This window comes from Sorex araneus, chromosome 2, assembly GCF_027595985.1.
Source record: "Sorex araneus isolate mSorAra2 chromosome 2, mSorAra2.pri, whole genome shotgun sequence".
Taxonomy (NCBI): domain Eukaryota; kingdom Metazoa; phylum Chordata; class Mammalia; order Eulipotyphla; family Soricidae; genus Sorex; species Sorex araneus.
In genome coordinates, this window is record NC_073303.1 from 234,245,273 (window position 1) to 234,273,062 (window position 27,790).

A 27,790-nucleotide genomic window follows, 5' to 3' on the forward strand; every position below is an offset into this window, starting at 1 on the left:
TACCCGGGGTTTAATTCCTTCATCCCTCTCAGAGAGCCTGGCAAGCTATCCCTGGCGTATTCGATATGCCAAAAACAGTAAAAAGTCTCAGAATGGAGACGTAACTGGTGCCCGCTGGGGCAAGTCGATTAACAACGGGAAGACAGTGCGACAGTGCTACATTTTAGAAAGCCAGTTTCCCTCCACCCCCAGCACCCCCTTGCCAGTCTTTGGATGTCTCTGTCGCTAATGGGTGTCTTAACCCCACAAAAACTGCGTTGCATTTTTCTGGCTGCTTTTCCCATTCCTAATAGATATGTCGTCGTTTTCATCCCCGCTTGCATATATTTAAACATACTGGAGAAAAGTTTGCTACAATTCCTGGAGTGTGTCTTCCTATGCCTGTGGCTACAGGATGAAGTTAAACCTCTCAGGCTACTGGACTTTCGCTGTGTGGATACCGGTGCTTTGCCTGGGCTAGCGGCGCCCCCAAGTGGCAGAATGGAGGTTTCCATTGAAGTCCCTCAGTCTCCTAGATTTTGGTGGAAGCGGCCCTAGATCATTACTTTTATTCAGCTAAAACATGTTTTTTGAGGGGAAGGGAGCACTTTCCTTGGTGCTCGTTAAGGGTAGGACACTTTCCTTGTATGACTCTTCCCGGGACCCCATATGGTTACCAAACCAGCCAGAAGTGACCTGAGGGGCTGGAGCAATAGCACAGCAGGTAGGGTGTTTGCCTTGCACACGGCCAAACCAGGTTCGATTCCCAGCATCCCATATGGTCCCCTGAGCACCGTTAGGAGTAATTCCTGAACGCAGAGCCAGGAGTAACCCCTGTGCATCGCTTGGGTGTCACCCAAAAAGCAAAAAAAAGAAAGTGACCTGAATGCAGCCAGGAGTAAGCCCTGAGCACAGCTGGGTGTGGCCCCTGTAAAAGAAAAAAACAGTAAAATTAATTTAAAATAATTATTCCTTTGCACCCTTGCCAGATTTGTGTTTACTTTTGAGGGCACACCCCCAAAACATCCTGATGTGAGGATGGATCCACCCCCACATCCATCCTGAGATCGGAACCCCAACTGACCAAGTGGTTAAACCTGGTCCCATGGGGCGGGGCCCTGGAGCCTGCTCGCCTCACTGCAGGTAGGTTCACTTAGGCTGAAGCGCCGCCACAAAGCTCCAACAAGCTCTTTTCACCAGTGGGGCAGGACGGAGGGCGTTTGCCTCGCACGAAGCTGCCTGGGTTCGTCCCCGGCACCCCCATATGCTCCCCTAGCACCACTAGGAGTAATTCCTGGATGCAGAGTGAGGAGTCACCCCTGAGCGTTGCTGGGTGTGAGCCAAACAAAAGACCAGGGACAGGGCGCAAAAGTCTGGAGCTACAGGCTTGGCATGGGGAGCCCTGAATTTGATCCCTGGCACCACTGGGGGGCAAGCAGCCCCTGGCATCACCAGCCGTGCCCAGAAAGACTAAAGAGAGGAAAGGTATGGGAGAGGGGCCAGAGAAAGCACAGCAGGCAGGACGCTGGCCTGCTTGCTGCAGACCCGGGGTCCATCTCTGGCACTCCTGAACCCCGCCAGGAGTGATCCCTGAGTGCAGAATCAGGAAGGCAGAAGCAAACCAAAAGGAGACTTCTTTAAAAATAATTCGTTCCAGGGGCTGGAGCGGTAGCACAGCGGGTAGGGAGTATTTGTTGAACGCGGCTGACCCAGGTTCGATTCCCAGCATCCCATATGGTCTCCCGAGCACTGCCAGGAGTAATTTCTGAAATCAAAGCCAGGAGTAACTCCTAGGCATCGCCGGGTGTGACCCAGGAAGCAAAATATAAAAATAGTTTCATTACTATTGTTTAATAGATCTGTAATTTTTATTAAAAACAGGGATAAAGGGGAAAACGGGGCCAATTTGAGGAAAAATTTGGGTGGGAAAAGAAATTGACGGGACAGACACGGTGCCCTCACCAGGGGGCAGCAGAGAGCAGGAGCTGAGGAGCAGGGACCAGAGGGTGTACTCAAGGGACAAAGTTGACTTGGGGCAGGAGTCCAAGCCATGTGACACTGGGGTGGGCGGAGGTGGACAGGCCACAGTGCCTCCTGGCCTCTAGGGATCAAGCCTAATAAGGGGCGTTTGTTCAAGGCAACCTAAGCCAAGGGATGCGGGCAGATATTTCCTGCCCTGGCTCTGTCTGGGGCCAGTGGGGCCCCAGCGCGGGGGTATCCCAGGACAGCAGACGCTGGGGTGCCCCCACCCTCGCCCGCAGCCCTCCCACAAACACCGGAGACGGGTTCTCTGTACAGTAGGCACTTTATTAGTGGTTGGAATGCAGGTGGGGGGGCGGGGGCTGCACAGAAAGTGGATACTGGGAATCCCAGACGCGAGGGCAGGAGGGGGGCCTAGGGCACGGCATAGGGGGAACCGGGAAACCAGGTCCCCTGAGTTCAGTGAATTTTGGCAAAAAGGATCCTCGAGACGAGGAAACAGCACAGGAGTGTGACTGGCGCCCGCCCCCCTCCCTCTGAAACCATCCCTGGGGTAGATTCCATTTCGGCGCTCTTACAAAGAGAGTCTGTTGGCTACTGGCAGGGGAGGCGCCCGGCTCCAGCCAGCAAACAGGTTTCCATGAAGCGGCCACTGCTGGAGCCTGCTTCTGGCGGCACACAGTGCCCCCTCCATCCCTGACCCACCCAGTGGGCAGTGGGCATAGGAAGACGTCCAGTGCAAGGGGGTGTGTCACCCATCTCAGCTACAGAGACAGACACACAGCTCAGAGGCCCTTTAATACAATCCAAGAGGGAAAAAAGTCCCCCCAGAAATGCCCAGGAGTGACGGGACACAGGGCACCCAGCTTGTCGAGCCCGGGGTACCCCTAGGCCCCACATACTGTCTAGTCGGTGTCCTGAAGATGGGGAACTGGATGGGCCAGGGATGAAGGTCAGTGGGAGAGCACTTGCCTTGCTTACGTGAGGCCCTGGGTTCGATCCCCGGCACCGTCAAAAATAATAATAATAAAGAGGGGGACCAGGAGCCATGAGGCTGCACCCAGGCAAGAGCCCCCCAGGGACGCCTCCTGGTGGGGGAGGGCAAGGACAAACTCAGTCGACTGGCAGTCTTGGGGTCAGGATGAGGGGGTCTGCCATGAGACCCCCAACTGCCCCTCCTTGGCACAGGGACATGATGCCCCCCAAATCTTCCAGGTCCCCAGAAACAGGTGGTCACCAAGTGATGGAGGACTGTGGGGGCATGGGGAGCGGCAGTGAAGGACTTGGGGGAGAGGGGTGCGTGGACCCCACTCTCCAGCACCCCGCCGGACACCTCAAGGCGGGGGGCTTTAGGATTCCAGCTTCTTGTTGGTCTTGTTCAAGAGCTTCTTGAGGTTGGATGACATGAAGTAGGGGCGCTCGGCCGAGCCGTCGTTTCGCTCCAGATCCTCCACTGCGGAGAGAGGCCGCGGACAAGGGGCGCGGCGTGAGGGGTGCCCGCGAGCCGCAGGGTTGGGGGGGGGCCGCCGGGACGGGACGGGCACACGCCAAGCCTCAAGAGGGTTAATTAGGAAGCCAAGGACACACGGAGGGCCGGTGGGAGGGCAGAGCGCGCGCACACACACTCCCAGCAGGCCCATCCCCCCGCGCCCCTGCACCCCTCTCTACTCCTCCGCTGGGGCCTGCTTCCCCTCCTCCGCACTCCCCTTCAACAGGATGTCTCTCAGCTCGGGCGACATGAAGTACGGTCGCTCCTGAGAGCCGTCATTCCTTTCCAGGTCCTCACCTGGATTCCCCCCAGGAACCGGCGGGGGACGGGGGACAGGGGGCAGGAGAGGAGTCAGAAAGGTTAGGGAGAGGGGGAGGCGGGGAAGAAGGGGGGGAAGCCGAAGCCGGCAGGCGTGGAGGAGAAGAGAGAAGAGGAAGGAAAAAAACAACAACAAACGAGACAGATGGAGACACCAGAGTTAGTGGCAGCCGCAGACCCCGACCCCTCCGACGAAGCCAGAAACAACGCGGGACCCTCGGCCCGTGGGGCAAGGGGGCAGCACCAAGCACAGGCTGCAGGGAGAGGCCAAGAGGGCAAGCCACGGGGTCCCTGGGGCCAGGGGCCTCCATCCCTGCAGGGGGGGCGGGGCTTCCCGTGTTCCGCCCCCGCGCGGGGATCACGGAGTCAGGGCCCAGCCAGGACCCGGGCGCAGGGTCACTCACAGAAGCAGAGGAAGAGGGTGTCCACACACATCCCGTAGACGCTGAAGAAACCGTGGGCGATCAGGTAGGAGCCGATGATCACCGTCTAGACGGGGGAGACCAGCCAGTTTCCACCCCAGCTCCCACCTGGGGCAATCTGGGATCCATACCCACCCCTCAGTCTCTCCCTCCTGGAGGGGACCCTGTCCTAGCTCCTCTGCTAAGCCGTCCTACTGGTTAACCTGTCACCCACACTGAGACCCCTCCCAGTCTCCACATCTGCCTGCTTTCACCTTAAACAGCAACTCTGCACATATCACCTCCTCCAGGAAGCCTCCATGGATAGCGAAGCTCTTGGTTTGGGATGGGAATTTTGGAGGGGGTGGGGTTGTTCCTGGCTCTGCGCTCAGGGATCATTCCCATGTGCAGTACTGGGGACTCAAACTGGGGAACAGCCGCTTTCTCTCCGGATCCTGAGCAAGGCCCTGCTTGAGGCCGTCTTGGCGACACACCCTTCACTGGGGTTTTTGTCCAAAGGCCAAATTTAGGAACATTGGGGGCACTGTGGGTTTCATACCCTCAGAAACTCAGCCACATCTCTTGCCGTGGGCACAGCAGGTTGAGAGACACAGAAGTCCTTAGTAGGTCAGAGCACTTGCAAGAGATTAAATAACTCACCCCAATGACTGGCTTAGAACAAGCAAAGAGAGAGTGAAGATAAAAATCTAGGTCAATTGGCTGGGGCTGGAGTGATAGTACAACCGGGAGGGCATTTACCTTGCACACAGCCAATCCAGGTTCGCTCCCTGACCTCCCACAGGGGCCCCCGAGCACTGCCTAGGGTGATTTCTGAGCACAGCCGCAAGTGGCCCCTTCTCCCTCTAAAAAACCTAGGCCTCTTGTTTTTATCTGGCTATGTTTAAGGGTTACTCCTGGCTTTACGCTTAGGAATTACTCCTAGTGGTACTCAGGGGACCCTACGGGGCTGCCGGGGACTGAACCCAGCCCAGCCAAGTACAAGGCAAATGCCCGCTGTACTATCACTCCGGCCCCCAAATCTTAGGTCGTTTGGAGTTGGAGAGATGGCTCAGAGGCCTGCAGCTCTAAAAGCCGGGGTTCAATCCCTGGTGCCGCACGGCTCCCCAGCGTCCCGCCAGAAATAGCTCCAGAATAACCCCCGCTGGGTCTCTCCATCGGAAAAACAAAACCAGGTTAGAGATGGCCTCGGCACTGAGTCCCTGCTCTCCGACTCCCGTGTCCACTGAGGGCACAGCGAGGCGACCCCAACAGGCCCATAAGCCCCCCAGCCCCTGCTCGTCCCCAAGAATCCATACCAGGATAGGGACCCAGTAATAATTGAGGGCGGGAGCCGTGTCCTGCACAATCCTGATGCGGTGGGTGAAGAAGAAGAAAGCCAGGATTCCTGAGAAGGGGGAAAGCAGAGATGGTTAAAGATCCCCGCTGAAGAAAGCGGGGACCAGAGAGCTGGAGCGCTAGGACAGCGGGGAGGGCGCTGGCCTCCCACACACCCAAACCAAGCTCAATCCCCAGCGCCCCATAGTGCACCCCCCCCCACCCCAGCACCTTCAGGAGTAACTGCTGAGTACAGAGTCAGGAGTAACCCCTGAGCATCTGGGTGTGGCCCCAAAACCAAACAAACAAACAAAAAAGTAAGAAAGTAGCAACCAGGGGCCAAAGCAATAGCACAGTGGGTAGGGCGTTTGCCTTGCACGCAGCTGACCCGGGTTCGATCCCCGGCATCCCATATGGTCCCTCAAGCACCGCCAGGAGTAATTCCTGAGTGCAAAGCCAGGAGTAACCCCTGAGCATCGCTGGGTGTGACGCCCCCCCCCAAAAAAAAAGCAAAAAAAAAAAAAAAGAAAGAAAGTAGCAACCAGGGGCTGGAGCAAGTAGGGTGGGGAGGGCATTTGCCTTGCACCCGGCTGACCCGAGTTCAATTCCCAGCATCCCACATGGTCCCCCGAGCACTACCAGGAGTGATTCCTGAGTGCACAAGCCAGGAGTGACCCCTGTGCATCCCAAATGTGACCCAAAAAGCAAAAAAAATAGAAAGTAGCAACCAGAGACCAAAGCAGATCCGGAAATGCAGTTTGAACGCAGGAGGCTCAGGCGACTGTGTGGTTCCTTTAGCACCAAAGCCAGGAGCAGACTCCAAACCAAAAATTAAAGGAGTCCCCCAACCCGAGGTCAGAGATGTTGCTCAGTGAGTAATGTCACATGTATGAGGCTCTGAGCTTGAACCCTAGCTCCAAATTAAAAGAGAGTGGCCTCAGATCTAGTACAGTGGGTGAGCTGCTGGCCTCACACGCGGCTGACCCAGTTTGAGCCCTCACAGATATCCAGCGCTGATATCCAGCGCCTCACAGAATCTCCAGGGCCCTGCCAAGAGTGATCCCTGAGCACAGAGCCAGGCCCTGCACACCGCTGGGTGTGGCCCAAGAACCAAAAAAGAAATTTAAAAATGAGAGAAAAGCAATCCCCTCCCATGGCACCACAGGCTCTGCGCATGAGCACACTCACCCACGCTCCCCACGATCAGAAGTTTGCCCAACAAGAAGAGGAAGTCGGTGACTTTGTCCAGGACGGCCACTCTGCAGGGGAGAGGGAAGAGGAGGCATTCAAGGTGGGATTGGGCACTGAGGGTACCGGGGGGCGGTGGACAGACTGGGGGCATCCCCTGACCTAATGATATTTCTCATGAGCAGGAAGAAGGCGTTCCTGGCAGAGGTGCAGAAGTTGGTGCCGTAGATGGCGATCTGGCAGGAGGGGGAGGGCATGGTCAGAACCCCAGGCGCGGGTCAGCTCCAGGGGCTCACGCGCCTAGGGGTTCTGGGCCGCCTCACCATGATGTAGGCGTTCCTGTTGAGGAATTTGATGAACTTCTCCAGGCACCAGAAGCAGCATTTGAGACACGTCATAAGGAACTTGGCAAACTTGTTCTCTGAAGCTGGGACAGAAGGGAAGTGGGAAAGGTAAAAAGACCCCTCCCCCTTTATATGTATTTGCTCCCAGAACCCACCTTCTCAAACTGAGATCTCAGCACCCTCCAGATACTTATTGCCCCAAACCCAGAGGGAAAACCAGATGCTCAGCTCCATTCCATTCATTCTAACCTTTCAGCCCTGACTCCAGGACAGGGACCAATCACGTTGCTGCCCGGCCCCCCACACGAGCCAATGGTGAGCGAGATCTCTTGGCCCCACCCACCCAAGAGTAAGAATGTTACTTTCAGCAGCCATTCTATCACAGGAACCAATCACCCAAACCCCTCTGCCCCACCCTCCTGACTGCAGAAACCAGTCATATTCCCACACTTGGCTACAACCCCTACAGCAAGAACCAATCCTGTCCTGATCCTTAGCCCTGGCCCCCCACAGGAGCCAATGACAGCAAAGAACCAGCTGCACCTTTCAGGCGCTGATCCAAATACTCCAGTATCACGCGAATGATCTGCACGATGGCCAGAATAAGGGCTCCAAAGGCCAGGGAGCCCGTGTGGTACCTGAGAACCCAACAGGAGGTGGTCAGCAGCTGGATCTGGGATCTTCCACCCCATCTCTCCCCCATGTGCCCCCGGCCCACAAACAGCACCTGAGCGCGCGCCCAAAGGCAGAAAAGAGCGGGAAGGCAGGCAGGTCATCCGGCTTATGCAGAGCCCAGTAGTAGGAGGCAAAAGCCCCAGCCAGAGTGACCTGGCCCAGAGCTATCACAAAGTTGGCCAACCAGAAGAACATGAAGGCATTGAAGATCTGCAGGCCCAGCAGAGCGCGGTGGTACCCGGATTCTCCTCCGTAGAAGGCAAACTGGCAGTGAGCACCAGGGCATAAGCGGGACTCGTTGGAGGCAGCGAAGGTCTGTGGGAGACAGAACCAGGTTACCGAACAGCGACCTAGGTATCCCTGTTCAGCGGTGGCATTTGCCTTGTAGGTGTGAGGCCCTGGGTTCTAGCCCGGGCACCCGAAACAAACAGTGGACTCCGGGCATCAGGGCCAGAAAAACCATGGAGGGCCGGAGTGATAATACAGCAGGTAAGGTAGGTGCTTGCCTTGGACATGGCGACCTGGGCTCTGTCTCCAGTACCCCAGATGGCTCCCTGAGCCCTGCCAGGACTGATCGCAGAGCTGCAGAGCCGGGAGTCAGCCCTGAGCACCACCAGGTGTGTCCCCCCCACACCTTAAATAAAAAGACTGCAAGAGAGCACGAGAGTCAGGAGTAAAGCTAAGGAATTGCAGTTTCTAGAAGCCAAGGGGCGTGAGGGAGAACTAGATATCCAGATATCCTGGGCACCAGGGGGGCCCATGTCACAATGAAGACACAGGACAGGAACAACCAAGAGTGGGGTGGTGGGGAAGGGTTAGCTGTTAAGTAGGTGGAGGAGGAAACCAACCAATATGAATATTTTTTTTCTCCTTGCTTTTGGGGTCAGTGCTCAATGCTGACTCCTGGCTCTGCACTCAAGGATTACTCCTGGTGGTGTCCAGGACATCACATGCGGTGCTGGGGATCGAACCCAAGTCAGCTGATGGAAGGCAAGCACCTTCCCCACCGTGGTCTCCAAGGTGAATCTCTTTTCTAATCCAGGGCTCTTGCACCCAGCCCTGGCACACAGCAGGAGTCAAATGTATGCTGAATGCTCAAGGAGGTGTCAGCAGCTTCAGATCACCTGTGGGCTGCAGAGGCAAGAGGTGCCAACCCCTCGCCCTGCCCCGGAGCCCTGGAGACCCACCTCAGGGTTACAGGTGTTGCCAATCACTGGGCAATTGACAAGCGCGTTGTCACTGAAGATCTTATAGACGGCTTCGTTGGACGTGGAGAGGAAGCTGGCGGCACATTAAGGAATTTAAGGTCTGGAACTGGGGGGTGAGCAGGGGAAGGAGGCTCGCCCGGGGTGGGGCGCGTGGGCTTGAGGATGGATACACGGCCGTGCACGCCCAGTAGGCGATGCAGAGGCAGAGAAGGACGAAAGTGACCAGCGGGTACAGCATGGAGCACATCACGTATCCCACAGCCCTAAGGGAAGAGGAAAAGGGGCATCAGGGCCTGAGCAGCCTCGGGGAGCCCCCCTCCCGCCCACCTCCACGCTCTGCCCGGGCACACACCTGCTGGCTTCCTTAATGAGCGCGATGGCGATCAGGATCCGCTTCCGCAGGAAGATGAGCAGCAGGATGATGACGACCTCGAGGATGCTGAGGATGATCACTGGGGAAGGCAGGCCAGGGCTCTACCGGGGGCCGGGGTGCTGCCCTCCCTTCCTCTCTGGCATCCTTGGGGGGCAGGACAGGGCAGCGAGGGGACGGCAGGGCACACTCACTGAAGGCCATCCAGGTCTGCCGCAGGTGCAGATACACACGGAGATCCGTCTGGAAGCCGAGGTCCACCAGGGAGACGTCTGAGCCAGCCTCCCCGCGCAGGCGGGCATACTCCATGTAACAGTGAAATATTCCTGCGCAGGGCAGTGCCCTGTCAGGCCACCACCAGCCCCCCAGAGTCAGTCACCCACACATACCCTAACAACAGCAAACACTAGCTGACAGAGAGAGAGAGGCTCCAGGGCTGCTTCATGCCCCAGGACCTTGGCACATGCTGGTCCCACAGCCTGCAACAGCCTCCCCCCACTGATCCCTCACATTCTCCCATCTCAGTTCCCGTAAGCCCCTTTTATGTTTTGGTGGGGGTTGTTTTAAGTCACACCCCAAAGTTCTTAGGTGTTACTACTGGCTCCACACTAAGGAATCATTCACATCAGGCTAGGGGCACCCTAAGGGATGCCAGGGATTGAACCTGGGATCCTGTGTGCAAGCGAGTGCCATACCCATGGGACTATCACTTTAGCCCCTAGAATTCTCTATTGAACGTTAATATTTTCTGTCTGTAGCCAGTGTGACGGTGGCTCCCAGCATCTTTCCTTTTGCAAAGTTGAGGTTAATAATCAGGAGGGCCAAGCTGGGGCATTAGGGAAAAGCCTCCGGGCGCAGCCAGCCAGATCTCCCACTGGGACCAGGCTCCATCAATCAGCCTCTCAACCGGTAAACACTAATTATCCCCATTTTACAGAGGGAGAAAACTGAAGCACAGGAAGTGGACTCCCATGCCTGAGGGAACCGCAGTGAGGGAACCAGGGGAGCAGACCTGGAACCCCGACTTTCTGGTGCCAGGCTATATAACACGGGCCACAGGCACCCATCTTTGCTGTAAAGAAGCAGAAACAGGGGCCAGAGTGAGAGTACAACAAGGAAGGTGTTGCTTGCCTTGCATGCGGTCAACACAGGTTCGATCCCCAGAAACCCCACACAGTCCCCTGAGCCCTATCAGGAGTGATCCCTAAGCACAAAGCCAGGACTCAGCCCTCAGCACTGCCAGGTGTGTCCAGAAACAAAATGGAAAAAAAAAAAAAAAAACACTGAGATGAACATCTTCACAAACATGACAGGCAAGGATGAGGCAGAAGCTGAGGGCACAGGATAAGACGCCGGAGGATGGGTTTGATCTCTGACACCCTAAATGGTCCCCTAAGCACCGCCAGGAGTAATTCCTGAGTGCAGAGCCAGGAGTAGCCCCTAAGCATCACCAGGTGTGACCCAAAAAGAAAAAAAAATAGAGGGGGTAGGCATGGACCTTTTGCAGACTTGGGCAGGTGGTGTGGGCAGGGGGGCCGTGCAGGGAGCGGGCAGCTTACCGTAGCCCAGGACCAGAATCACCATGACGATCATCACCCACACCATGATGCCAGCCAGGAAGCGGAGCAGGACAATGAACAGGAGGCTGAGCAGCATGGCAATGACCAGCCCGCTGTGGGGGGCAGAAAATGGGCAGTGAGGTGGGATAGGGGTGTGGAAACAGACCCTGGCCCTCCCACCTGCGCATGGCAGCCATGGGTACCTACATGACGATCCAGTACCAGGAGACCGTGTAATCCTCGAATATCCGCATGGCGAGTTGCCGCGCCTCCAGAACCCCGTTGGCCTTCCTGGGGACCATCGGGGGCTTGTTAGATTTGGGGGTTTCGGTTTTATTTATTTATTTATTGCTTTTTTGGTCACACCCAGCGATGCACAGGGGTTGGTTACTCCTGGCTCATACACTCAGGAATTACTCCTGGCGGTGCTTGGGGAACCATATGGGATGCTGGGAGTCAAACCTGAGTTGGTCCCGTGCAAGGCAAATCCCCTACCCGCTGTTCGACCACGCCAGCCCCGGGTTTTGGTTTTTGAGTCACCCCCAGTGGTTCTCGGGGCTGACTCCTGGCTCTGTGCTCCAGAGACCCTCTGGGATACTGGGGCTCGAGCCTGGGTTGGCCGATGCAAGGTCAGCACCCTCCCCACTGCCCTGAGACCATGCGTGTGCTGGGGTCAGCCCCCAGGGAGCCCCCTCCTGGGCATGTATGCGGGGGTCTCACTTGGCGCCCTCCACCAGCTCGGTGATGTTCTTCCGGATACCGTGTCCATCATCATATGTGGTCTCGTTGCCAACCATAAGGACCCCTTTGTGGGCATGGATGTCTGGGAAGCAACGTCGGGCCACTACGTGGAGCAGGAAGGGGGCGGGATTGTCAGGTGGAGCCCCCCCCAAGTCCTCCATGTGCCCCCCTTTTCTCCCTGCTAAGCTCCTGGGACCCCACACTCACAGGGTTTGCTGGGGGTGAGGACAGAGGGGCAGTCACCATCTCCAAGCACCTTGGTCGGAGGCTGTCCACAGAGGGGGAGAATTAATGCCCCCACATCTGGTGGGGCCCCCCCACCACCCAGCCTCCCAGGCCAGCGCCCACTCACCTTGTTCCCCTGAAAACCGGGGACACAGAACTGCTTGTAGTAGTCTAAGTCACGGGGGTTTTGAGCACTCAGGTAGGTGAGGAACCGGTCGGGGCATTTCTCTACACAGATCTGGGGGAGCAGCAGAACGGGGTGCAAGGAGTCAGGGCCAGTGAGATAGTCCAATGGGTAGGGCACATGCCTTGGACACAGCTAACCTGGGTTCAATCCCCGGCACCCTAGATGGTCCCCCGAGCCCCACCAGGAGTGATTTCTGAGCACAGAGCCTGGAGCAAATCCAAAATACTGCTGGATGTGGCAAAAGAAAGGGAGAAAGAAAGAAAAAAGAAAGAAAGAGAGAGAGAGAGAGAGAGGGAGGGAGGGAGGGAGGGAGGGAGGGAGGGAGGAGAGAGGGAGGGAGGAAGGAAGGAAGGAAGGAAGAAAGAAAGAAAGAAAGAAAGAAAGAAAGAAAGAAAGAAAGAAAGGAAGGAAGGAAGGAAGGAAGGAAGGAAGGAAGGAAGGAAAGAAAGAAAGAAAGAAAGAAAGAAAGAAAGAAAGAAAGAAAGAAAGAAAGAAAAGGAGGAAGGAAGGAAGGAAGGAAGGAAGGAAGGAAGGAAGGAAGGAAGGAAGGAAGGAAGGAAGGAAGGAAGGAAGGAAGGAAGGAAAGGAGGAAGAAAGAAAGAAAAAGTGCTCAGGCATCACTCCTGATAGGGCTCAGGGGACCCTTTGGGGGTGCCAGGGATCAAACCCAGCTTAGATACGTGCCCAACCTTCTGTACCATCTCGAAAGCCTCCCCCCAGCGCCCCCCCAAAAGGGCTGGGAGGGGCCGGAGCGGAAGTTCAGGGCTGGGCGGGAGCTTTGCACCACACGGAAAAGACAAACCAAAGCACCAGGGCCAGGAAATGTTGGGGACCACCTCCCCCATGCAGGGGCCCAAGGGTCTGGCAGAGAAAATATGGAGGGGAAGGACTCGGAGGGCGGGCACCCAGTACCTGGGGGGTGGGACACTGGAACTCCAGCAGGACCAGGGGGCTGGCACACTTGACGATGTTGAAATAAAACAGGAAGGGTTTGTTCCTGGGTGGGGGGCAGAGACAGGAATTGCCAAGGGCCCCCCACCCCACAGCTGCCCGTCAGAGAAAACAAGAACCGCATGAAGCACAGGAGGTTGGGACGATGTTGCAAACAGAGGGCTGGAGCTCAGGCTGGCCCGCGCAAGGCCGCCGGGCGTGGCCCCAACAGTGGCCCCCAGCACTGTTCCCTCTGAGCACTGACCCTCAGAACTGCACTCAGGACTCCTGATCCCTCCCCACCCAAAAGGCTGCTCCAGGCCTAGCGCTGAGTTGGGCTCACCGGCACCCAAGCTCATTGGAGACACACAGGCTCAGAGAGTTTGAGACGCCTGCCCGGGCTCACACAGCCAGGAAGCGGCTGGCCCAGCCTGCCATGAACCCACTCTTTTGTAATCTCTCTCCAGTTTTGTTTTTTTGGTGGAGGAGGACGCCCACCCTTGATGATGCTCAGGGTGACTCCTGGCTCTGCATTAGGGAGTCGTTCCTGGCAGTGCTCAGGACCCTATGGGGTAATGAGGATTGAACCCGGGTCAGCAGCATGCAAAGTGAGTCATGCCCTACTCTGACTCCAGCCCAGAACCCATTTTTATATTTTCGTCACTTCGTCACCACCCAATACCAGATCCTGAATAGCACCCAGCCCCTTTGCCCCCTGCAATGCGCCACCAGAAGACAATATTTATTGTCTCCGTTAACACTAAGTTACGAAAAGAATTTGCTCGGGGGCCACACCCAATGGTGCCCAGGGCTGACTCCTGGCTCTGCGCTCAGGAACCGTTCCTGGCGGTGCTCAGGGAACCCTATGGGATACCGGGGATCGAACCCGGGTTAGCCACAAAGCCAGTACCCTCCTTGCTGTGCTATCTCGCCAGCATAAAAGTTATAAATGTTATGAAAGTTATAAATGTTCTAACTCCTGTTGACACTGACGGAAGGACCAGAGAGAAGGACTCCCGCCCTCCCTGCCCAGCCCCCGAGCCTCAAAGAACCAGACTCACTCGTTTTTGGTGCCTTTCTGGCCGCAGAACTCCCCTCGGCTATCCGTGGGATAGATCACCTTCCGGGGGTCCCCATGGGTCCAGGCTGTGGAGAGATTGGGGACCAGTAAGGCACTGCCCTCCCCAACACCCTCCCTACCCCGGCGCCCCCCCACACACACATTTCAGTTCTAGGGCCTGTAACAGAACTTCGAACCCAGGATCTCAGCCCCGGGCTGCTGGTCCGTCTACTCACCTACAATGCCCACAGCCACGTAACCCACAATGGCCAGGAGGAGGAACACACAGCAGATGACATCAGTACAGCCCCTGGGGAGGAAGTGACAGTCTCCCTGTATCAGGTCATGCTCATTTCACAGATGTCACGAAGGAGGTGCCAGAAAGACAGTTAAGGGGCACATGCGGGGGTCCCAGGCTCAATCCGACACATCTCTTGGTCCCTAAGAACCGCTGGCAGCCACCCGCAAGCATCAAACCACAGGAAGCCTCTAAACACTCCCCGATGGGGCCCCCAAACCAAGTCTCTGTCTAGAGATGTTGTGGGGGGGGCATGTCATCACTCAGACGGCTTGGGGTTCCTAGGGGGGCCAAAAATGTGGCTCAGTTGGGCTGGAGCAATAGCACAGCAGGTAGGGCGTTTGCCTTGCATGCGGCCAACCCAGGTTTGATTCCCAGTATCCCATAGGGTCCCCTGAGCACTGCCAGGGGTAATTCCTGAGCGCAGAACCAGGAGTAACCCCTGTGCATTGCCGGGTGTGACCCAAAAAGAAAAAAAAAAAAGTGGCTCAGTGGTCAAACATTCCTAGCCGGAATGAATGGGGTCCGTGATCCCCAGGCCACCAGACTGATAAATGAAGAGGGGCTGAGTACAGCAGAAAAGGCACTTAACTGCCTTGCATGCAGCCAGGCCTGGTGCCAGCCCTGGCAAATATGTATGTACCAGGAGTGACCCCCAAGCACAGAGCCAGGAATAAACCCTAAGCACTGCCAGGGTGGCCCCCAAACCAACAACGACACAGAACCTGGTCGGTGAGACCAACTGTTCCTCCCAGCTAAGTTCTTAGTTGTCACATCCCTGCGGTAAATAAAGGACAGATGTGCCGGGCACAAAATGTATTCAGTGAAGGAAATCATCTATTCGGGGAAGACTTGACAAGACAAAGGGACCCCGGCTCTGGGGGGAGGGTATTCCACCATAAAAAATAAACAAAAGGGCCGGAAGGACAGGACAGCAGGGAGGGAGCCTGCCTTGCATGGTCCAACCCGGGTTCCATCGCTGTTACTCCACAGTACTGGAGCACCGCCAGGAGTACTTCCCCGGCACCCCTTTGGTCCCCAGAGTACTGCCAGGAATGATCCCAGAGTGAAGAGCCAGTAGGAAGCCCTGAGCACTGCCGGGTGTGGCCCCAAAACCAAACAAAGTAAGATAAAACACAAATGCCCCAGCAGCATCGGGGCGGGGAGGGGGGCAGGGGGGGCGGTGTCTTGCCCTAGCTCCATACAGAGCCCCCCAGGACGGAGGCACAAGCCCGTATACTCGAGCACGCCAATCTTTCAAACTCTGCCCCTCCAGGCTGGCCAAGTTCCATCCATGGCGGCTTTTATTTAGTCTGTCTTGCACTGTGGTTGGGGGGGCCACACACAATGGTGTCCCGGGGCTCCCTTTAGCTCAGTCTGCAGCCTCATGTATGCCATGGATGGAACCCAGGCCCCCTGCCCACAGAGCTGTGCTCCAGCCCTGCTGAAACTTTAGCACTGCCGCACTGTCGTCCTGTTGCTCATCGATTTCCTTGAGCGGGCACCAGTAATGTCTTCATTGTGAGACTTGTTGTTACTGTTTTTGGCATATCCAATACGCCACGTGTCACTTGCCAGGCTCTGTCGTGCGGGCAGGATACTCTCAGTAGCTTGCCAGGCTCTCCAAGAGAGACGGAGGAATCGAACCCAGGTCGGCCGCGTGCAAGACAAATGCCCTACCCACTGTGCTATTGCTCCAGCTGACACTTTAGGTTTTTCTTTTTACTTTTTTTTGGTTTGGAGGCCACATCCACAGGTGCTCAGGGCTTTCTCCTGCCTCTGTGCACAGGGATCACTCCTGAAGGGGCTCGGGAAAACCTAAGGGGTATCAGGGATCGAACCTTGCACAGGCTGGCCATGTGCAAGGCAAATGCCTGCCCCGCTGTACCTGCAAGGGAAACGCTCCAGCCCACTGCCCAGAATTTAAGTGTATGGAAGTTTCCGCTCATCCATGTCAAGGCAATAGGATGAAGCTGGGTCCAGAGTCCATCTCTGATCCAGACAACAGAAGCAAGGAGGTACCCCTGCCACACCCCCATAAGTTTTAAATGACATTCCTTTGGAGAGGTGACCATCACCACACACACACACACACACACACACACACACACACACACACACACACACACACGGAGCAGGGCCCTGGTTCTAGCCTTTTTCCTGAATTTTCAAACTTCCTTAGTCAAGATTCTCAGAATGTTGAGGAAATTAGTCATTCCATCATCCTGGGATCAAGAAGGCGCTTGGTACCAAGGCAAGCAGTTGGGCTGCGTGCAGTCCTGGCAGAAGCCAGCCCTCCCCCCCCCCCCCCCCCCCGTGCCATCCCCAGCACCCTCTTACCTGTTATAAATGGGTCCTTTGAAGGTTGGGTCATACTTCTGTGGGGTTCCTGAGGAATCAGCAAGAACCCAGCGTGAGCCAGAGCGGCGGGCGGGAGACAGTGCCTCCCCCAAATGCCCCAGACAGTCCCGACTCTGAAGGAGCAGGATTTACAGACCCCAAAGATATTTTTTTTTCCTGCAGCACTCCACCTACGGGAAACCGCACCCCAACCGGGTCTGAGCAAGGAAGGGGAGGCACAGGAAAGCAGGGAGAGAGCTGCTAAGAAGACAGACTCCAGGGTGGGAGCTGTGCGGGCGCGGACACCCCCTATTCACCAGCACCCAAAGGCACGCGCCAAGTTTGCGCTTCCATTCGCCCCCCAATAGAAACGCTTCCCTTTTTATTCCCTAGGGAACGGAGGTCCCCGGAGCGAGAAGGGAAGGTGGAAAGGGGCGCTCAGAAACCAGAATCTCCTGCAAGAGGTTTGGGGGACCCAAGGACGGGAGATTTGGAGAACCCCCACGCCCCTGAAGGTGGGGTGAGCACTGCTTGCTGGCGGAGGGCTCTGCACCCCCCTTCCCGCGCACTCCCCAGCCCTTTCCACCGTCCCCTCTTAGTGTCCCCCGGGAAGGGCCGGGGTGGGGGGCCTACCGTGCTTCCCGTAGTAGTGCTGCCGCTCGCCCCCCATCCCTGCAGCCCCGGCACCGACGGCCACTGGCGCGCTGGGCGCTCGGGTGGCTGTGCTCCGGGCGGGCGAGTTTTGGCTGGGACGCGCGCGCTTCCCGGGGGACGGACCGACCCGGCGAGGCTCCTCCCACAGGGAGAGGCGGACGGGGCGGCCCAAACCGGTCAGACCGGCCCGGCCCTGGCCCGGCCTGGGACAGGGGGGCATCGAGGGCCCAGGCTGGAGACAGCTGCTGCCGCCGCTCACCCTGTGCCCGATTTAGCCCGGCCCGGCCCAGCCCCCACAGGGGAGCGAGGCTGGGGGGCGGGGAGGGGAGCTCCACCCTGCGCCCCACCCAGCGCCCGCTGCCAGTAGGGAAACTGAGGCACGCCCTCAGCCGCACGTGCAAGGAAAACAAACGAAAAACCTGCGAGGGCCAGACCATAGGGCGAAGGGGAGGGCATGTGCAGTTCGACCCTCAGCATCCCACAGGATTCCGGAGCACTGCCAGGAATGACTCCTGAGCACAGAACCAGGAGTAACCCCCGAGCACTGGCGGGTGTGCCTCCTCTCGCAAAAATTAAATAAACCCGCAGATTCAAAACGCTAAGGAAAAAAGGGAGGGGGAGGACTAGCAGAGAAGTTTTTATCCTTCCCCCCCTAATTTTTTTTTTATGGTTTTGGGGGCGACACCCAACTGTGCTCAGGACTGACTCCTGGCTCAGGGAACATATGGGACCAGGGATCACCCTCTCCTGGTGGGCTCGGGGACCCTATGGTATGCCGAGATAGAACTCAGTGGGCCACATGTAAGACACAAGCCCTCCCAGCTGTCCTATCTCTCCAGCCATCTCTTCCTTTAAAAAAAAAATTGCAGCGTGGGGGCAGGGAAAACGGAAGCCAGGACAAGCGAAGACCTTTCTCTGCCCCTGACCCGCTGCCCCAGCCCTGAGCCTGCATTTGTTTAGTTTTAATTTGATTTTAAAGGCAGGCTACATTCTGAAGCTCTAAATTGGAAGGGTGGGGATAGGGGTGCAGCTCCCAGAATCTCCTCAAGGTCTCACAGCACCTTTGAGGCAGGGTTTGACCATGGCTGGGGCCCCCGGGTCCGCCCTTGTGTAGGTGAGGCCAGGTGATAACTGCCACCTCCCTTCCCTGTTGAAAACTAGCAGACTTGGGGTCCGAAAGATAGTACAACAGGTAGGGCCTTGCACACAGCAGACCCAGGTTTAATCCCCAGCATCCCATCTGGGTGTAACCCAAAAAGCAAAAAAAACCCAAAAAACTAGCAGAGTTCTTTTTGGTGGCTGGGGCCACACCCAGTGATGCTCAGGGCTTACTCTTGGCTCTGTGCTCAGGGACCAAGGGGTGCCAGGAAGAGCCCAGCCAGGCACAGGCATGACAATCGCCCTCCCGCTGTTATCACTCAGGCCCCCATTTGGATATTTCTATCACTCCTGGCTGGGCTGTGGGTATCTGCAGATTGCAAATACCACCCTTATCTGTCCCGGCAGCCGTGGCCAGATTCCCTCATTCTCCAGGCCATTTTTTGCAGGGGGGGGACACAACCAGCAGTGCTCAGGGGTTCCTCCTGGCTCTGCGCTCCGAGATCATTCCTGACAGGCCCGGGGTGGTGACCTGATGGGACGCCCGGGATGGAACCCGACTCAGCCGTGTGCAAGGCCAACTCTCTCCTCACTGTGCTAAGGCTCACAGGCCTTTTCTGTTTGGAAGATCTGGGCCCCACCCAGGGGTGCTCCAGGTCGACTTCTGGCTCTGTGCTTAGGGCTCATTCCCCAGAGTGCTGCCTCTCAGGGGACCCCCGTGCAGTGGCAAAGATCAATCTGGGTCAGCCACATGCGAGGCTCAGCCCAAGCCATCTCCCTCCCGGCTGACTCTGAAGGCCTGGGAGGGCGTCCAGACCACAGCCCAGGCCGAACAGGCCATCTTGCTCCTGAAACCAGGAGTCAGTCCTGCGAGCACCAAACCATTTTAAAGTAAAACACCCAGCCCACAGTCGCAGAGATGACCACCGGCCTTATCGGCAGACACTGGACCGGAAGCCGGGCAAGGACACTGCTTGGATCTCAGTGCGAGGGATCCAAACCGAGACTTCTAGGAATCCCTCTGTGCCAGCCCGCTCTCTGTAGATTCAGTGCTTCTTACGGGATCGACCACCACGCCCGGGCATCCATGTGTCCGGGCCAGGAATGGTCCCTGGACACTCCCCAGCAACCAATATTATAACCAAGGGGCCTCAGAGAGCACAGGCCTTCAGGGCAACACAGCCAACCCTGGTTCCATCACTGACACCACACAGTCCCTTGAGCACTGCTGGGTGTGGCCCAACCCCTCCCACCCGAACAATTCTTTGTTTTAATTATTTTGGCTTTTTGGGTCACACCCAGCGATGCTCAGGGGTTATTTACTCCTGGCTCTGCACCCAGGAATTACTCCTGGTGGTGCTTGGGGGCCCTGTAGGATGCCGGGGATCAAACATGGGTCAGCCGCAAGCAAGGCAAATGCCCATCTGAGTATTATTGTTCTACCCCTGCCCCCAATTATTCTTGTTTTTTTTTCTTTTGCTTTTTGGGTCACACCTGGCGATACACAGGGGTTACTCCTGGCTCTGCACTTAGGAATTACTCCTAGCAGTGCTCAGGGGACCATATGGGATGCTAGGAATCAAACCTGAGTTGGCCACGTGCAAGGCAAACACCCTTTCCGCTGTGCCATTGCTCCAGCCCTCCCCCCAATCATTCTTAGGGGGCCCGAGCAATAGGAGAGAAGGGAGGGTGTTTGCTTTCATGCAGTCAACTCGGATTTGATCCCCGGCACCCCGGTTTATCCCTGAGCACAGAGCCAGGAGTCTGAGCACAGCCCTGAGCACCACTGGGTGTAGCCTCAAAAAAATAAAAATCATCCTTGGGGCTGGAGCGATAGCACAGCAGGTAGGGCGTTTGCCTTGCACGTGGCCGACCTGGGTTTGATTCCCAGCATCCCGTATGGTCCCCTGAGCACCACCAGGAGTAATTCCTGAGTGCAGAGCCAGGAGTAACCCCTGAGCATCGTTGGGTGTGACCCCCAAAAAAAAACTAAAAAAAAATATCACCCTTATTATTATTGATTTGAGGGTCACATCTGGCAGTACCCAGAAGCTACTCCTTTCTGTGTTCTGAGGTTGGGGAGGGGAAACGGGGGGACATCGCTCCCAGGGGTGCTGGGGGGGGAGGTCAGGCAAGGCAGGGAATGGACACTGGGCCTCCAGCATCCAAAGCCCACAGTCCACAAGATAAGACCTTTCCAGCACAAAACAACCATTGGGTGGAGTAGGGCAAGCACTGCCTTGTATGCATGAGACCCAGGTTCAATCCCTGGCACCAAAAAATATTAAAATGATTATGGAGCCAGCCAAGGAACCAAAAAAAAAAAGTGATTTTACTCCCACAAGGCACATCTTCCTATTCTTCTTCTCCCCTATGATTGCTCTGGTCCCACAGCTCCTTATAATTCACCAGGTATGAGCCACAGGACCTTTGCACAGCTGGATAGAACCTAGAAAGCTCTTCCCAGGCACTCAGTGGCTTATACTGTCCTATCAACAACAGTGGTCTCATTCCCTCTCTCCTCTGCAAATGTGCTTTTATGAAGCTGGAGAGATAGTACAGCAGGGAAGGTACTTTGACCAACCCGGAGAGTACCCCAAGCCCTGCCAGGAATACGCCCAGGCCACCACCAGCCAGGTGTAGCTCAGGAATCAAAGCCAAACCCAAACAAAGTCAACTTGCTTAGTTTCTCCACCTGACATTAACAAAGGTGAGTTTCTAGGTATCCCTGATCTGTGGGCAGCTCCAGGCTAGACCAGGGGCAGGGGTGAGGCCGCCAGGAGCAACCCCCATACAGAGGCGGACGCTGTTTGGGGAAAGAATGACACCACCTAAAATCGAAAATAACCCGGCCTACTCAACACCTTTATTGCAAACCACAACACCTAATCAGAGAGAGAGAACAAAAGGGAATCCCCTGCCATAGTGGCAGGGTGGGGTGGGGGGAGACGGGACTGGGGAGGGGGGGAGGGATGTTGGGTTTACTGGTGGTGGAGAATGGGCACTGGTGAAGGGATGGGTTATCGAACTTTGTATGGGGGAAACATGAGCACAAAGATGTATGGATCTGTAACTGTACCCTCACGATGACTCTCTAATTAAAAATAAACTAATAAAAAAAGAAAAAAAAGAAAAAAAGAAAAGAACCCGGCCTCCTGACTTTTCCATATGTATCGGCATGGTGCGTAAGTCTGTTCACTCCTGGCTCTTCAAATAGACAAGAATTTCCTCCAGGGGGAAAGAAATTTTTTTTCACAGCATTTCCAGTGGCTGAGGAAAGGAGCGATCACACAGAAGCCCTGATGGCACATGGAGAGGAAAATTAAGTTCCCTCCGCCCCCAGCTGCACCCCCACCCCCCCCACCACTAAGTGAAATAAATTCCTTGTGGATTAATCACACCCACATATATAAACAACCAAGTATTACAAGTATGGAAGGAAAACAGAAAAGCTTATTCACTATCTGCTGGAGGCCAAAAGGCTAAGGCAGGTGGCAAAATTTCTGGCATTAACCCGAGAGCAGCCTGGAGGCTGGGCGGAGGAGAGGGAGCGGCCCCCCAGGGGGAAGGAGAAGCATGGCCCCAGAAACCAATGAAGCTGTTTCCAGTGGCTGAGGAAAGGAACCCTGAATCAAGTAAACTTCACCATCCCTCAGAGATGGCCCGCCCTGGTGGCGCTTCAGTGGGGTGACAGTGGCTGAGTGAGGGGGGGGGGGCTCTGGTTGGAGACATTTCCATGGAAAAGTACGGATGCAGAGGCGCGTGTATGAAAGGGCTGAATATGCCTTTTGCTTAAAGGTCCAGAAGGATTTGGGTGGGGCCCCGGACCCCTCACCGCAGGATCCCCCAGTACTGATGAAAGCAACTGCTGAGTACAGAGCCCCCCCACGCACACCCCTAAAAAAGTAAAAGAGAAAAAGAAAAAAAAGAAACTCCCATCGGCATCACCCCCAGTCCAGGCAGTAGAGCAAAGGCCAGCGCTCTTATCTCCTTATCAGAGGGCAGACCACGGGGCTGCTATCTGCATAACCATCTCCTGCCTGGTGCCGTCATTTCCCAGAACTGCCAGGACCCTCGCGGCCCCCCCCCCACTCTCCTGCCCCCAGCAGACATGCAGAGAGGGGCTGGGTCTTGTCGTCCCTGGCTTCTTTTAAGGTTTTATTTTCCCTCCTGTTCATCTGCCTCGGGGCTTCTTCCCGGAGCCTGGAAGCAAGGAGAGGGGAAGCCGGAGGCAAGTGCGCTTCCTGCACAAAACTATCGGGGTGGGGGGGTGCGAGGAGAAAACTGGGGATGGGGCAGGAAGCCTTTTCCTCCACAACAAGCTGTCCATGCCAGAGATGCCTGTGTTGGTGAGTGAACGGGACCCGTGGCAGGCGTTGAAGCGAGAGCAGCCTAGGGGTTGGGGGGTAGCCCCCCAGGGAACTGGGGGGTAGGGGGGGACTCCACGTGGCACAGCTGGGTCTTGAGTTTGCTCTAGGAACTTGAATGATGAGTCAGGAAGATGGTCCTAGGGAGGCAGAGAGGGGAGAGTTCCTGGCATGAGGCAGGGCCTGGCCAGATAAAGGGCTCCATTAGTGCTATTACCACTGGCTGGAGGCAGGCGGGGAGCCGCAGCTAAGGGCTTCTCAACCCTGAGCCTGCCACACACCATCCCTAACTTCACTGCGTCTCTGCAACCAGAAGAAAAGAAGAAAATAAAGAAGCCGACTGGGCAGATAGTTTAAGGGACTGATTCCATCCAGCACCTCTGGGAGCAAGCCCTGAGCCCAAAGCCTGGGGTCATCCCTGAGCACCACAGGGTGTGGCCCCGAAACAACGGTATGATAGAAGGGAAGGTAGAAGGGAAGGGGTAGAAGGGAAGGTAGAAGGGAAGGGCAGTTGCCTTGCAACGGCCAACTGGGGTTTGGTCCCTGACATTCCACAGGGTCTCCCAAGCACCCTGAGGAATTCCTGAGTGCAGAGCCAGGAGGAACCCCTGAGCTTCGCTGGGTGGGACCCAAAAAGAAAAAAAAAAATATATATATATATACATATATATATATATATATATATATATATATATATGGTGCCAAAGAGACCCTCAGCGTTGGAGCACGGAGTAGTTCCAAGTTCCATCTAGGACAGGACAGGATGCCCTGAACACTGCCAGGAATGACCAACACCCCTGCAAAAGCAGTTGGCTGGGAGTGGTCCTGAGCTCTAATAGATGCAGCCCATCCCCCCACTCAAAAAAAAAAATTTTTATATATGACTGGTGAGGCAGAGCAGGGGTTAAAGTCTCAGATGCCACCACCCTGGGTTCAAATTCCAGACCCCACAGATGCCTTGCAGCACCACTAAGGGTCACTCCAGAGCCAGGATCAGAGCAACGTGGGGTGTGGCCCCAGGCCCAAAGAGAAAGGAAAAAGGAAAACCAGGCAAAAGAAAGGTTTGTGCACCCCAAGTGGCCAGTGCCCTCAGGAGTTTCCTTAGCACGCAGCCATGCTTCTCACATCGCTGCGGAGAGGAGGGTAGCAGGTTACAGGATCATCTTGTCCTTATAAATATTTACTCTCGGGGCGGGGCCGGTTGGGAAGCAGCACAGTGAGCAGGGCCTGGCCTTGCATGTGGCTGCCCAGGGTGGGTTCGTTCCCCTCTGCACAGCATTCCAAGCACCGCAGGGAGTGATCCCCGAGCACAAAGCCAGGAATTTATATATACAGTCTCTGTTCCCTGACAAGAAACCTGGACTCGTACCCATGATGCATTGCAACCAAGGGAAGAGGCGTGACATTAAAGGATGGGCGTGACCATGGCGCTGTGGGCGTGGCCTTGTGGAGGGGCGTGGCCCTAGAGGAAATCTACCAGTCCTTTCTCAGACTAGAAAGGGACTAGAATTTCTCTCCTGGGTGTGGTCAGAATTAGTAGCTCATGAAACTCTTTGCACAGGCTGGGAGGGCAGAGACTTAGAGCACTGATAATTGCGACTGCAGTCCCATTTCACAGCCAAACCTACTGAGGCCTGTGGCTTCCACCACGTAGCTGATGGGGAGGGTTGTGGGGACGGTGCTGAGTATCTAACCCAGGCCCTTCCTGGGATGGAGAATGGGACTCTAAGTATCGCAAAGGGAGGGGGGCACGAGTGTGTCCGGATGTGGGAAAGCAGGGTGGAAGGGCTGCGGCAGTGGGGGCAGGCGGCCCCTGGGTCCCGGCCCTGCAGGGCATGTGGGCCAGCCCACCTGGCACTGTGGGCCTGGAAGATAAGGAACCCGACCCAGGCTGCCGAGTCACGATGCCGCTGCTGGGACACGGAGTGCCACCCTGCCCCCGCAGATTCCGGACACCAGCCAAGTCCCTGGGGCCTCGCCCCACCGGGGCCCAGCCAGCTCACCACGCCCCAGTTCCCAGAAGTCTGCCTGGGAAAATGGGTACCCCTTTGACAAGCAGAGGAGAGGGGGGCACAGGACCGACAGCTTCCGTGTGGGAAAGCAGAGAAGTAATTCCACCATTCACTAAGCGAAGGGCAAAGAAAGATCCAAGCCCAGCAGGAGACATAACAGCAATAACATAGCGGAGAAGGGACTGGAGAGATAGCACAGCGGGGAGGGCACTTGCCTCGCACACAGTGACCTGGATTCAACCCCCGGCATCCCATAGGGTCCCCTGAGCACCGCCAGGAGTGATTCCCAAGTGCACAGCCAGGAGTAATCCCTGAGCATCACCAGGTATGACCCAAAAACCAAAAAGACAAAATAAATATTCAGCGAAGAAGGTGCTTGCCTTGCACATGGATTTGATTCCTGGCACCACACAGTGTACCCCAAACTGCTGGGGGACAGAGTTGGGAGTAAACACAGAGTTAGGAGTAAGCCCTGAGCACTGCTAGGTATAGCCCCCCCCCCCAAAAAAAAGGGCTGGAGCGATAGCACAGCGGGTAGGGCGTTTGCCTTGCACGCAGCCGACCCGGGTTCTAATCCCAGCATCCCATATGGTCCCCTGAGCACCGCCAGGGGTAATTCCTGAGTGCAGAGCCAGGAGTAACCCCTGTGCATCGCTGGGTGTGACCCAAAAACCAAAAAAAAAAAAAAAAAGATACAGCATCTACTGTATGCCTGGTGACACCAAACTCCATGTTAATCCCTAAGAACTCATTTATTAGGGCTAGAGCGATAGTACAGCGGGTAGGGTGTTTGCCTTGCACACGGCCAACCCAGGTTCAATTCCCAGCATCCCATATGGTCCCCTGAGCACCACTGGGGGTGATTCCTGAGTGCAGAACCTGTGCATCACCGAGTGTGACCCAAAAAAGAAAGAATAAAAAACTCATTTATTATATTTATTTTGGTTTCAGGGCCACCCCAGTAGTGCTCAGTGGCTACTCCCTGTCCATTGCTCAGGGTCATTTTTTGCATTGCTCTGGGGGACACTGCAGAGGCAGAGACTGAACTCAAGGTTCATATATGCGAATCACGTGCTCCAGCCTCCAAGCCATCACCAGCCCCTGGGAGCTCATTTAATCTTTGTCCCGAGGCTCTGAGCCATGTGGCACAATGAAGCAACAGACACCAGAGCTGCTTAGGGACCTGCGGCCTCACTGCCAGGGGAACTCACATCTGTTCCCCAGTGCCAGGAACCAAACTTGGGCCTCACACACCCACGGCAAGTGCTCGCCTGCTGAGTCACTCCGGGGTCCAGGGAGTGATGGTTGGACGGCTGTTTCACAAATTTTGTTTTGGGGCCACACCCGGCAGTGCTCCCCACTGCCCCTGTGCTCAGGGGACCGACCCTACAGGATGGTGGAGATCGAATTAGTCGGCCGTGTTCAAGGCCAGCCTCCCCACTGTACTAACTCTCTGCTCCCTAGACTTTATTTTTTTGTAATTTATTTGGGGGAGGGGGGGTTGGGCACACACTCAGGGTACCTGGGGCTCCCTTCTCGCTCTGTGCGCACGGATCGCTCCTGGCAGTGCTAGGCGAACCCTGGGTGCAAGGCAAGCGCCCTCCTCACCGTGCCCCGAGTTTGTTCCTTACACCAGCCCCTGAGCTCTGCAAACAGCTCCCACATCTTGGCATTTCCCATAAACCAAACTATGGGCCAAGGACTGACCCCCATGTCGGTCCTCGGAACCCTGGAGGCTGCGCAGTGCGGGGGCCGATACTGCGCAGTTTCAGTAAAGATGCACTGAGACTGCGCAAAGGAAAGGTGAGAAAGGTTCACTGACCCTACCTGGAGGGCTGAGAGAGGGGACAGGGGAGGAACCAACCCATGGGGGTTCCGAAAGTGTGGGATCCCCAGCTTCGTGGATGTGTGTTCAGTGACCTTGCATCTGGGTACCAGGAGCCGTCCCCCGCCCCATGGTCACCCGGCTTCTGCCACTGCTCCCACAGGGCCAGCAGGCATCAGAGAACCCTTCAAGGCAGCTCCCTCCCGGGCTCAGAACCACACTGGGCTTCCTCTCTCTCAGAATCCAAAGACGCTGGGCAGGAGAGGCCGCATGAGGTGAGGGCACTAGCTCTGCTCGCAGCCAACCCAGGTTTAATTCCAGCCCTGAGCCCTGCGCCACACCAGGAGTAAGCACTGAACTTCACTACATGTGCCCCTCCCTCCCAGCAAAAAAAAAGAGAGAAAGAAAACAAGAGCTCCACCAACGCCCTCACGCTTATCAATGTCTTGTCAATATCCCTGTCTCCAACATCTGTTTCTCAAATCTGTCAATGTCTTGTAAGTTTCCTTTCTAAGTATCAGCTCCCAAGTGTCTGCCACCGGGGCTGGCTCCTGAGTCTAGAACAGAAACGGCACGGTGTACCTGGCCAATCTCTATTTGCAGAAGGAAATTATGAATGAACGTGTTTATTCTCCCTCGGTCACCTGCAGGGCTTATCAAGATTCCAAACCTCGGTGCAGAACCGCCCTTTAGATCAAGAAAAATCACACGGTCCCTTCTCACCCCTGGCCCAGAGCCCTCACTTCCTCCCCTCCCAGAATCCCTGCCCCCTTTCAGAAGGTCCAGCAGACAGAGCAGTAGAGGCTCTCTGTACTTCTGCCGCCTCCAGCTTCGAAACACACAGTTCCCATTCTGCTATTTCACAGGAAACATAATTGGACATTGTTTCCCCCATGAGGGAAAATTAGATCACATTCAGAAAAGGCAACATAGTATTCCTGCACCCTGAACTTCAATATCCTAGGGGCTGGAGATAGAGTACCAAGTGGAGGGTACTTGCCTGCATGGGGACACCTGGGTTTGATCCCCAGCACTCCAGAGAGGTCCCTGAGTCTGGCCAGGAGTGATCCCTGAGCACAGAGCCAGGAGTAAACCCTGAGCATCACCAGATGTGGGTTCCCATTAAAAAAAAAAAAAAACAACAGTGGGGTGGAGCAATAGCATAGCAGGTAGAGTGTTTGCTTTGCATGTAACGGACCTGGGTTCA

The 27,790-nt window shown here is 56.0% G+C and overlaps 1 protein-coding gene across 2 annotated transcripts in view; it reads right to left on the bottom strand.

Moving 5' to 3' along the window:
* Positions 1 to 2,268: 2,268 nt before the first annotated feature.
* SLC44A2 (solute carrier family 44 member 2) overlaps positions 2,269 to 27,790 on the bottom strand; it is a 31,703-nt gene continuing 6,181 nt past the window's right edge. Inside the window, exons 2-22 of one of the 2 annotated variants that reach the window (XM_055126540.1) lie at positions 16,628 to 16,676; positions 14,226 to 14,299; positions 13,991 to 14,075; positions 12,912 to 12,996; positions 11,940 to 12,050; positions 11,795 to 11,855; positions 11,567 to 11,690; positions 11,054 to 11,137; positions 10,847 to 10,959; positions 9,482 to 9,613; positions 9,270 to 9,369; positions 9,088 to 9,180; positions 8,897 to 8,990; positions 7,762 to 8,024; positions 7,578 to 7,672; positions 7,014 to 7,117; positions 6,853 to 6,926; positions 6,691 to 6,761; positions 5,484 to 5,572; positions 4,171 to 4,255; positions 2,269 to 3,412 (exon numbers count right to left, since the gene is read on the bottom strand). In XM_055126540.1, the coding sequence (XP_054982515.1) occupies positions 3,309 to 3,412; positions 4,171 to 4,255; positions 5,484 to 5,572; positions 6,691 to 6,761; positions 6,853 to 6,926; positions 7,014 to 7,117; positions 7,578 to 7,672; positions 7,762 to 8,024; positions 8,897 to 8,990; positions 9,088 to 9,180; positions 9,270 to 9,369; positions 9,482 to 9,613; positions 10,847 to 10,959; positions 11,054 to 11,137; positions 11,567 to 11,690; positions 11,795 to 11,855; positions 11,940 to 12,050; positions 12,912 to 12,996; positions 13,991 to 14,075; positions 14,226 to 14,299; positions 16,628 to 16,676 (2,090 nt within the window). In that variant the 3' untranslated portion in view covers positions 2,269 to 3,308. Of the gene's footprint in view, positions 3,746 to 4,170; positions 4,256 to 5,483; positions 5,573 to 6,690; positions 6,762 to 6,852; positions 6,927 to 7,013; positions 7,118 to 7,577; positions 7,673 to 7,761; positions 8,025 to 8,896; positions 8,991 to 9,087; positions 9,181 to 9,269; positions 9,370 to 9,481; positions 9,614 to 10,846; positions 10,960 to 11,053; positions 11,138 to 11,566; positions 11,691 to 11,794; positions 11,856 to 11,939; positions 12,051 to 12,911; positions 12,997 to 13,990; positions 14,076 to 14,225; positions 14,300 to 16,627; positions 16,677 to 27,790 lie in introns of both variants that reach the window. The other variant, XM_055126539.1, reaches the window with a different exon arrangement.